General features: G+C 38.6%; 1 protein-coding gene across 1 annotated transcript in view; it reads left to right on the top strand.

Annotated features, from left to right (window-relative positions):
- LOC126446721 (phospholipid scramblase 2-like) overlaps positions 1 to 12,400 on the top strand; it is a 150,848-nt gene that overhangs the window by 100,818 nt on the left and 37,630 nt on the right. Inside the window, exon 8 of the mRNA XM_050090985.1 lies at positions 1,280 to 1,447. Within this exon, the coding sequence (XP_049946942.1) occupies positions 1,280 to 1,447 (168 nt within the window). The remainder of the gene's footprint in view (positions 1 to 1,279; positions 1,448 to 12,400) is intronic.

The raw sequence follows: 12,400 nt of genomic DNA on the forward strand, positions 1-12,400 counted from the left end.
GATACAAACAGCAGTAAGAGAGAGCAAGAGGGAGACAGTGCCAGTGAGAGATAACAGTAGTAGTAGGAAAGAACAAAGGAGGCCATGACTGTGAGATAGGAGACAGCCACAGTTAGAGAGACACAATGAGTTGGGCTAAATGAGTAATTGTTAATGGGAAAGTGGGCTGGATAGGTATGAGGAACATACACCAATGGACCAGTGGGTATAAGTGATTTACAGTATTGGGAGTTTGTGTGAGTGAGAGGTGAGTTTTGTGTTAAAAAGAACATGAATATGTTCACAAGCAAAGACTTTTTGGAAATTTTTTAAAGGTGACAGGAACATAGAATGAGGCAGCTTGTACCCCTCTTTTCAGTGTTTTAAACAGGAGTGCATGTATGGTTTTTATTATTTTCCAGTATAGCCATATCAGATTACTGTGCACTTAAATATGACATAAGTGGAAGTCATCAGATTTTTGATAGTATCTAATCAAAATTTTAAATAAATAAACATTGATACATGTTCAAGGTAAATTATCGTATTTCATGTCCAGCTATCAATACCTGTTAACAGTATAAAGCAGGATAGATTACTACTCACCACAAGGAGGAGGCACTGAGCAGCAGACAGGCACACTAAAAGGATACTGCTTAATGCTACCAACTATTGGATTAGTCCTTCATCAGATATAGACAAAACAAAAAAAAACACATTCAGCATTTATAGCTCTCACACATATGGCCACTGTAATCACCAAGCACCAAGGCCTAACTGTGACAGGAGGGAGCAGAGATTTTGGCTATGTTGGACCCTAGGGGTAGAGAAGAGGTATAGGGTGGGAAGGGGAAGAGAAAAGGCAGCTGATAATATCACGCAGTCAACTTTGAAAGTGACTGCCTGCCATTTTATGCCATTATGAATAGCAATAAATTCAGTTTCATATTGTTGTGTTCCATCTGAGCTTGTTCATTTTATAATAATACCTCCCAAAAAACTTATATAATTGAGGCCATGTCCTTTGAAGACTGCATGAATAGTTTGTGTATAAATATTTTCTCCATGCTTTAATAATCTTATATATAGGGTCTCATCAACAACAATCACTTCACTATCTAAATATGTAACACATTACTATGCTTTTGTGATACCACAGTACTTGACTTTTACTGGAATCTAGAGCAAAATGATAAGTAGGGCTTTGTTGTTGAGATGATGTGTGTTAAATAATCAACTGTTTAAATATTTTCTATGCACTTTTGAAATTAAATTCCGAATTTTTTTCCATATGTTTCAGGAAATGAAGCTGTTTACACCAGGTGGTGTACTACTAGGATCAGTTGAACAGGAATGGACATTGATTAATCCTTCATTCGTTGTGCGAGATTCTGATGGGAATATTGAATATGTCATAGAAGGTCCACAACATTTCCCATGCACTAACTATGATGGAACAACATTCAGAGTATGTTTTACTAGAGAGTAATTATTTTTATGACTAACTTTTATGTCAAGAAAGGGAAAGTTGCTACTCATCGTATAGGAGAGATGCTGACTCACGGATGGGACCAACAAAAATACTGTGACAATTGTTGGCCAAATACTTATATTATGGCAGTCTTTTTGGTGTGCATTTCTGCAACTCAGCATCTCCAGTGTATGATGAGTAGAAACTTTTCTTTTCATAATATTGTTATATTCCATCCTGGATTTTCATTGTTTAACTTTTATGTCATTTGCAATGCAATTATAATGGTTTGAGAGTGAAAAGTGATTACTTGGTGACTAGTTACTTTTAATGCAACTGTAGGACTCAGCAATGTCACTTGTGAATTAAGCCTTTCAGGAGGATCTCGGAAATGTAGCTCATGTAAAAAAATAGACAGTTTATGTAGCAGCTTGGACCAGATTATTAATTATGCAATTGATGACGAGATCAGGCACACAGCTGTGAATGCTGCTTACACTAGTGTAAATACTGTAAAATTTCATGAATGGTATGGTAAGCATTGAATGAAGCATTCTATGGAATGGGTTAGTGGTGATAAAACTGTAAGTACTCAACAACAAGCCTTCCCTTCTCAACCCATCCGCTAAGCCTCTCCCGATCCAGGATTCTGGGTGACTTTTCCATAGCTCTCCACATTTTCTAAACCTCACCAATCTTTTTTCTTCAGCCCTCTTCCTTTCCCTTGAACCCTTCTGCCAGAAGAATGAGCTCCTGGCTCTAAAAGCTATCATCTTTCCATAACATTTGTACATGTTTTCTCCTGCCACCACTTGGTGAGTAGATTTTTTGTCTTTTCCACTATATTATATGTAAATAATTAGTTACTTACCTTGTTGAATCAGAAGCGGTGATGATTACTGGTCAAATTTATATACTACCATTCTTTGCTGCAGAAGTCCCGATATGATTTTTATAGATTACACCACCTGCTTATATGATTGCAAGGATTTTGCTTAATAAGAAAATCTTCTGACAACTTGACTTAACTGAGGCCCTTGGAGACCAAAGAGCATGTTTAATAAAATGTTAGTTTTGAGTGAATGATGTTCAAAGTTGAGACACTCCAGAAAATTCCATGAACAACTTAAAGAAAAAATTATTATTTGCACACTTTTGAAGCTTTATTGTAAATCAATGCTGAATTTTGTCAATTTAGGAAATTTTATTACTAAAATTCATAGATCACAGTGACATTAATAGGAACACTTTAATGGCATGCAGTAACTTAATACGAGGGTCTTTTTTTTCCGATCACTTAGTATAGAAGCTACACGAGTGGCAGGAAGTGGACATGCACTTTAGGCTACTGCACATCTCTCGCACTACACACTCTGTCATTGCCAATCTCAAGGCATCAGTCTGCATTGCACTTCAGCCACATAAACACAGCTGCCATCATTGTTGCTCTCCCCAAGTGTGGATTACGAAATGTAATTCGGTTTCTGCAAGCAGAAGGGAATAGTGCAGCAGAAATTCATCAGAGAATGAGCCGAGTGTATGGTGATATCTTCATGACTGATGGCATTGTGTGTAAAAGTTGCCAAAAGTTAAAAATGACCAAAATGATGTGCATGATGAAAGGAGCCAACAATTAAAGTCTGTCGTTACAGCTGACCTTTTTGAACGAGTTGACAGAATGGTACAGTCTTGACCTGGCACCCAGTGACTTTCACCTATTCCCTGAACTGAAGATGTGGCTAGGAGGGCAGCACTTGCAAACTAATGAAGGTCTTCAAAGCAACATTAATGCTCATTTGAAATCATTGGCTGCAACATTTTTTGAAGAGACTGTTGCAAAGCTTGTCCACAGATACAATAAATGTCTCAATCTTTTCAGTGATTGTATTGAAAAGTAACCACAAGTGTGCAAAACTTTTGGTAGTAATATAATTGTTTTCTATGAACTTGTCTTTTATTTACAGCCTATTGGAGGTTGAAGGAAAAAAAAAAAGAAAAAGAAAAAAACTGCCCCGTACTAGAGTTGAACAAGACTATGAGTCTGTTCGGGGTCTGTTTCCAACATACTGTCATGTTCATTTGCTAAATGACATTCAGCCTCCTCATAATTTTGACTCACTGGCTTCAATGTTCTTGCAGCTTCATGTGCACAAGTTACTGCTAAAATTCATGATTCACTCATGCCACAAAGGAAAGTACAGTCTGTAGTTCTCTGTACTTCAGATATTTTAACTTAGGTTTTTCATTATTTATTTCTAGATCACGGAAGACTGATATTTCTACTGCAACAATGCTCTTTCTTGTTATTAGCATTTTGAAAATATTCCAGCTCTTCATTGAGAGATTCTTTGTAAAACAAGATGAAGGGTGATTTCTTTTGAAAATGAAACCACTGCATTTTTCTCAAGTCTTCTTGAGATAACCATTGAGTCCACTTAATATGATGAAATTTTTTTCAGTTATCTGGACTTGGAAATGAGCAATGCCAACTCATCAGGTACAAAAATTCAAAGATTTTATCTGGCAACCTTTTCAATAATTCCAAAATCATGGTCATGTTCTATATAGGAATGACCAGAAATTATGAATTTGTGGTCTACAGTTTCAATGTTTGTATGCTAAGTAATGTAATGCCAGGACTTCACAATGGATTAACTTTAGCTTGACTTCCAATATTGTCACTAAAAGCTTTGTTGTGTTTCAGTGATGTGGGCAACTACTTAAAGAGCGTAAAGTACAGGAAGAAATTTCTTGACACCCATGAGCAGCTTGACTCTCATGCCAAATGTACAAAATTTGTAGGCCCACAACTGTCTTGCATAATATGCCCTGCTCAAAGGATACACAGATATATGGAGTGCCATTGGCAGGTCGAAATACATTTCTGTTCATGAACTGTTATATTTTGAACTTTTTTTGCCCTGAATTTTCCCTCTCTAGCTGTCTGTGTCTTATGCAGATGTAATTCCTTTACAAGAGTCAGAGTCTGAACATTTTTGTGTCTCCATGAGCTATAAAATTCTGCAACTTGTCAAACAACACACAAGTTTTGGTACATAGAAAACCAGACTGAAGGCAGCATTGAACACATATCTATAATTCTCTTTAGCCGATGGTTAATTATTATCTGTGCAGAACTCATTATAGAGTTCATACATTTTTGTTATATTTAGCTTAGAATCTAAATACTTCATGACAGGAAATTACATTCTATTACAATGACTACCACATTTTGGAAGCGAGTTTGTATGGTCCATAACAATCTGATCTTGTTCATCAGGAAGGTTTTTCCTGGTTATTTATGTCCTATTCAGTCTTTTGATGAAACTTCAGTGGGAGAATCCTTAGACAAGACATTGACAATGTGTTTGTTCCTTACCAATAACATTAACAATAAAAACTACTTACATACTCTGAATCCTTTCCAAATATTAAGTGCAGCTTACATTTTTTTGCATCCATGGCACCTTTCTTGGCTGCGTTAGCTCTTGCATCGAAACTGAAGAGTTAATGATGTTTGGAGATTTTAGTTTTCTAGATATTAATATTCACCAATTATTTACTGTCTTTCATCTTCATTAATACTTTCATTACATAGAAATTTGCAATTGTGATTGTACATCTTACATTACTGTGTTCATGAACTTTCCCCTGTTGATTGCTATACTCCTTTCCTTCATTCTGAAATCTAGAACTTTTATTTCTTTTCCAATTATCTGGTCTTTTTAATTTTGAAGTGGGAACGAGTAGGATTGCTGCTTACTAGTTAGTGATCCAGCAGGCCAATTCTGTTGCTGCACTCATGCATTGTGCTCCAGATGTAGGATATGGTGATGATAACTGACAGAATATATGTTCACCCAGTTGTACATTTATTTGTGGAAAAGGAATGCACCACCAGTGTACAATATTCTCTAATACTGAAAGTCTGTGATCTCACAGTTGTGTGACTGCAGTATCAGGTGTTGAACAATAGGTGTGTCTGGACACTATTCCTGGAGTGTGTACACTCCTTAGTGATCGAGCACATTGTCTGATTGCACAGCTGTAGGAAAATGATGGACACATGAGCAAACAAAACCGATAACCATCTTCCTGATCCACATGGTGCTGTGTACTTAGGCATCATGAGGAAATGGGACAGTGCTGTCTAAAGAATCCCATATGTGTTGTTGAGAGCCTCACATTAAGCTTGACCGATGTGGCCCATGACAAGCAGAATCATACTTGTGGAGAAGTATCTACACTGTTCTGTTGCTCAGTTTGCACTGGTCTCTGCTTTGTCTTCTGTGTGCCCATGCAAAAGGTGCTGTTGCCAAAATTTGCCCTAAAAGTTAATCTGTGCTGGGTACTTATAGCTTGTGGTGGCTGCAGCTATGGTGTATGCATTTCTTGGCATGCCTGCCACACAGATCCCTCTTTGGGGAGTGGAACTTGGGAGCAGAGAGAAGGTGCCAGTAATCAGCTTTTGTCTAGGATGTTGGGTGTTCATGAACTTTCTGATGACATCAGCAGCAGCATAATGGTGGTGGGTCAGTCTGCCATGACTGTGTGGTGGCCAGTGCCTTGACACATGGCTGGCTGAGCACAAGGTGGGTGATAATATTCTTCTCGGGTATGCAGCCGGATCATAACGTCTTCATGACACAATATTTCCGCGGTCCAACTGGCTGCCATCTTCAAGTGAGAGTGCTGGTGCACGATCTCGCCAGAACTGACTTCCTAGCGCAAGCTGCGGCCCCTATATAGGCCGCAGAAGACCCACAACGCATGCACGAGAAGGTGCCGCAACTGCCCTCTAGTGCAGTAAACATACCGCGCCACCAGTGGTGGAAATAGGCGAAATTGAGATATCTGACATCAAAAAACAACGGTCTGTGTTTCGATCATTGGAATAAAAAAATTTCTTAATTTTTGAAGCATCAGTGGAAGTGCGGGTGTGGGTGTTACTGGAGTGTATCCCTATCCAGTAGTGGGGGAAGTATCATTACCAGTAGTGGGGGAAGTATCATTAGTCAACAGGTTCTCTTATACTAGATAAAATATATGATGAGTTGCTGGAATGGAAAAGACTTAAACATGGTGTGACCCTGAGTAGCACAGCTGAATTGGTGGCTGTACCACATTAGAGCACAACTTTATGAGAGTACAGTGCAGCAGATCGGTCTGTACAAATACTTTTCAGGTGCCATGCAATGTTGGTACATGTGGTTGGTGGACAACCATAGGGGTGCACAAATAGTCTACTAATAGTGGGATCAAGGTATTGTGTGATGGTGGTACTTCCCCATGAAATCTCCAGGAATGGTGACTTATTGGCTATAGACGAGATTGGCAGGTGATGCACTGGTCTCTTCCTTATGTTCACAGACTGAGGAGTACCAGTAGAAGTGCTTCTATACAGGCGAAATTGTGGAAAGTGAGGGAGACTTTCAGGAATCTATGGAGCTGCCTCACCATACCATTAGATGAGGGGTGGTAGTTACTTGTTCTGCAGAACTGCACACCACTAGGTCAGGTGATGTGAATGAACAGCACACACACAAATTAGTGCAATTGGTCTCTTCTGACGAGACGGGGGCATCTAGGGGGCCACCCAGGTGTCAGCAAGGGTTGTGTTGATGGTCTCAACAGTGATATCCACTATTTTCATTGCCTTTAGGCAATGAGTGAATGATCCACTATCGTTAGCAGGCACTGCTTGCCACGGAGCAGAGGCAGCAGGACCATGATTTTCACATGGACTTGTGCAAAGCATCATATCGTGCCAGGAAAGGAGCTGACGGGTGCACAGACGTGCCTCCCAACTTGGACATATTGGCATGTGGTTCAGGTGTGTGCCCATTGTCAGCAGTCTTTTTGGGGCCCTGGACAGGTGAAACATGTAGCAACAGGTGACATGGTATTGTAGATGCCAGTGTACGATAGTCTGACATGGTCGAAATTGCTGTGCTGGGATTTCTCCAACAGAAATGGGCACTGTGTCCCTGTAGATATGTCACATCAAATCTTACAGGCAGAGCCAGAAATGGGCACTAGTTTGAGTCATAGGCCAAGGGAGGCATTGTGGTAGAGGCTGTCCAACTGATCATTGCTTTCCTGTTCTTGGGCAATGTCCTCAAAGTTCACAGGAGATACAGTGGCAGAAGCACAGGACAAACAGTTGGTGAATATATTGTCTATCCTGGAAATATGGCGATTATCTGTAGAGAACTAAGACGTACTTTAACTGCTGGGATTGCTGTGCCGAAAATTTGGTATTGTTAACCCAAAATTCACAAGTGGTGATCTTGTGGTCAGTGTAAATGGAGGATTGGGCTTCTACTGATGGATGGAAGTGTTTTACCAACTCATACACCACAAACAACTCATGGTCATAGGCAGTCCAAGTGTGTTGCAACACCTATAGCTTCTGAGAGAAGAAGCTGAGTGGCTATTGGCTGATGCTGATGTGCTGCTGAAGCACTGCACCTATGGCAGTCTGACTAGCATCCACAACCACAGCCAGTTCAGTGTCATACACTAGGTATAGAGCAAGAGGAAAACAACTGCCTATATGTCTCTATATGAGCACAAACTTCTTGTGTCTTATCTTCGTGATTCTTATGTGCAATATATGTTTGCAGCAGTAGACTTGTAAAACAGTCAGCTTCAAATACTGGTTCCCTATATTTTCTCAATAGCTTTTCTCAAAAAACAAAGCTTGTAAGGGTCTCAATTCCAATTTGAACATTCCTGTTTTTCTCCAGAATTATTCTTCATAGCACAGACAGTAAACTCATACTCACTGTCTACATGATCTCAAGACTGAGAAAGACTACTATGGTCACAGTCACAATCACCATTATAACTTCTTGATAATCAATAAAATGTTTATTTCTTTGCTGACACAATTTCATAATCAAAATAAATTCATTTCATGATTTACTTGACATTTTAAATTAATGTGGTTACAATGACTGTATTTTATCAACATTTTCATTTTCTGATGAAATTAAGAAACTTTTCACATATAACACATTTTAATACTTCTTTCTTATTCACTTCAGGTTTTGACATTTAGCCACAAGAGTTAGAAAAGTAATTAACATGAACTGTAACATTTTCTCACTTAATAATAATCATCTTGATGTTGAAGATCTTTTGTCTGTGTTTAGGTAACAATACCACATATTCTCACTTAATGATTTTTACAAAAATTAGATAAATTGTGTAGCATTAAGAATTCACTGTCTTATTGTTTCATCCAGTCAGTTATTTCATTAATACAATACAGAATGTAAATAAATTAAAAATTACAGAACAATATGCATATCTGATAAGCAATAATGTAATACCATGAACCAAGATAAGAACTGAAAGATTAGCTATGAGAAATGAAACACACAAGTGTACTATTATTTGTATTAATTGTGTATATCTTATTGCTTACTTGTGGAATCTCCAGCTGTCATGTTACAATGAGTGTGATTGATAAATCACCCTCTCCTTGGGCACATCATATGCAGGAATGCTCCTGACAAGAGGCTACTTGCATGGCTAATTACCAGAAGCATCACATCTGACCAGATGAAGCCATGCTATCCCAATGCCTTCCAAAGTTTTCTCTAGGAATTCTTTACCAATAAGACACACACACACACACACACACACACACACACACACACATACACACACACACAAGAAAAAAAAAGAAACAGACTGAAACATGATACACACAGGCCTGACATACTGAAGGTTTAGATATCACCAGGCGGAAGCGGACCTACCTTAAGATTCAAAAACCAGCCACAAACACCATTAAAAAATTGTCAGAATCATAATGTACATACGTGAATCATTTATTTAATATACAGGATACTCATCAATATAGGTGATATAACTGAGAGATGCACAGCATGTTAAATAAACCTAAAATTAATCTTAGCCCTCGAGCAAGGATGCACAAAAGTGCACCAAACACAAATTCCATTGTTGTTTCACAGTGGCAAACACATATCTATTCCTTCAGTATTGCATCAGCTAACATAGCAATAAAGCAGATTGTCACACCTCCAAGTGAGCAGCTGAAACATAAAACAAACAGTGAGCTAGGTCCAAAAAAATTTACAATCCATGTAAGAAAATGACCCACGTTATGAGCTAGCTGCACAGTCCCACAATTTTTACAGTTGTTTATGAGATAATGAGTAATAGAATAACTGGTCAACTGCGATCTGATGCAACTGCACTGTCTGATGCTTTTTGTGGTTCATTACTGTGAGGTAACACCTGCTGTGGCAACAGATTTATATTATGAAAATTTATTTCAGGATTGTTTAATTAAACAATTAAGTACATTAATTTTAATATTGTTTAGTTAAACTAAGGTTGAACTACGATTTTGCTCGCTTTTGCTTTACGTTGGTGATAGACAGATATTATTCATATGTGTAAAACTATCCTGCATGCCTGCTCATGTTATGAACATTGGTATGTCTGCTGCAGGTTAAGTTAGAATTTTCAATAAAAGTTTATTACACTACTGTACAAATAAATCTCTATCATTATTTCAAAATAACTTTTTTTCACACAAGGATCTCACATAATTTTCTGTGCAGTAAACCTGTACTACACTGTGAAAGTTTCTCACTTTTAATTTATTATACAGTATCTTTTCATAGCCATGTACTGAGAATTCTGGGAGGAAGATGAGAGAGTAACATGAAATTATATTTTTTGTTGTTGTATGTTACATATGTTGCAAATGGTTTTCTACCAATAATTCTGGAATGTTATAAGTAAACAGTTGATAAATGTAAATACATTGAATAGTTAAAAGTTAGATCCCTGAATAGTGGTTGTCATGAATCCCTAGGATTAATATTAGAAATATTTTTAATAACAGGTATTTGCAGGAAGGATATCTACACCACTTGCATTCCCACAAAAGAGTATTTAGTATCTTTCAACAAATTCAAAGTAATTGTGATTAGTTCTACTAATACACAACCCAAAACATATACATTATATTTTCTTCAGCAGACCTTGCATATGCTACCAATAGGCACTAGTTTAAAAAATAGTACCCCTAAGAAAATTACAAAATTCATCGGGTAAAACATAGTAATTGTGCTGCATGAGGTGACATTTCTTCTAAAATATTAAAATCTTGTGCTGAGCAAATAGAGTTACTCTTTAGCTCTCAGTACCTTTGAAATCATTTTATAACTTGAGCCATACACTGATCAGCTAGAACGTTATGACCACCTGCCATTAGCTGGCATGTCCACCTCTGGTACGTATGACAGTGGCAATGCATTATAGCATGGAAGCAATAGGCCTTGGTAGGTCATTGGAGGGAGTTAGCATGGCATCTGCACACACACAAGTCACATAATTCCTGTAAATCCCAGGGAGGAGCGACGAGTTCTGATACCATGTTCAATCACATCTTAGATGTGTTCAATCGGGTGCACATCTGGAAAATTGGGGGGGGGGGGGGGGGGGGGGGGGTGAGCACATCAATTGGAACTTGCCACTATGTTTCTTGAACCACTCACTCCATAACAATTCTGGCCTTGTGACATGGCTGATTATCTTGTTGAAAAATGCCACTACTGTTGGGAAACATGATCAACGTGAAGGAGTATATGTGGTTGCAAAAAGTCTACAATACTCCTTGACCTTCATGTGTCTTGCACAAACTCCACTAGACCCATGGATGCCCATGTGAATCTTCCCCAGAGCATAGTAGAGCCACCAGCGGCTTGACCCCATCCCATGGTACAAGTGTCCAGGAGCTGTTCCCCTGAAGAAAGTATTAGGATTTACAAGACCATGCAATGCTCTACCACTGCATCAACATCCAGAGTTGATGGTCATGTGTGCACTTCAGTTGTAGTTGCTGATGCTATGCTGTCAACTTTGTCACATGCATGAATTGACCACTGTGGAGGCCCATCGCTAGGAGTGTTGATGCACTGTGTGTTATTCTCTGCCCATCATTAAAGTCTGATGTTAGTTCTACCACAGTTACCTGCCTGTGCTATTTTACTGGTCTGCCCAGCCTAAGATGTCCAACATGTGAAATGAAGTGTGGCCACTCAACTGCCCAATGTCTGGACATGATTTCACCTTGTTTTCACCACATATTGAAGACAGTCACCACAGCACTCCTTGAACTCCTGACAAGTCATGGATTTTCTGAAGTGCGTATGCCAAACCAGTGGGCCATCACAATATGCCCTTGATCCAGTTGCGATAGATCACTTGTCTTTTCCATTCCACACATGGACAGCAGGTTCACAGATACTATGTGCCTTATACATGTGTCTGACTAATGGTCACTCTTTACCAGGTGTTGCTACTATCTCCTGGAAAGGTTTATGTCAATAGCAACATCTACATTTATCCTCTGTAAACCACTGTGAAGCGCATGGAAGAGGTTACATCCCATTGTACCAGTTGTTAGATTTTCAACCTGCTCTATTCACCTATGGAGCATGAGAGGAATGATAGTTTAAATGCCTCTTAGGATGCTGTAATTAATGTATTCACCTACTCATGATCCCTATATTAGCATTACATAGGGTTCTAGTATATTCATACAACCATCATTGAAAACCTGATCTTGAGACTTTGTAAGTCTTAGGTTTCGTCAAGATAGTTTATGCCTATCTTCAAGAGTCTGCCAGTTCAGTTACTTCAGCATCTGCCTATCTTCAAGAGTCTGCCAGTTCAGTTACATCAGCATCTCTGTGACACTCTCTCATGGGTCAGACAAACCTGTGACTATTTGTACTGCCCTTTTCTGTATACATTCAACAATCCCCTGTTAGTCCTATCTGGTATGGGTCCCACACACTTTGGCAATATTCTGAAAAGTATTTGAGGAAGCAGACTATGAAAGAAAATTGAGTCATTTAACTGAGCAGAACATGTTAATTACCTATCAGTTATATTTTTGTA

Source organism: Schistocerca serialis, chromosome 1 (assembly GCF_023864345.2).
Source record: "Schistocerca serialis cubense isolate TAMUIC-IGC-003099 chromosome 1, iqSchSeri2.2, whole genome shotgun sequence".
NCBI lineage: Eukaryota > Metazoa > Arthropoda > Insecta > Orthoptera > Acrididae > Schistocerca > Schistocerca serialis.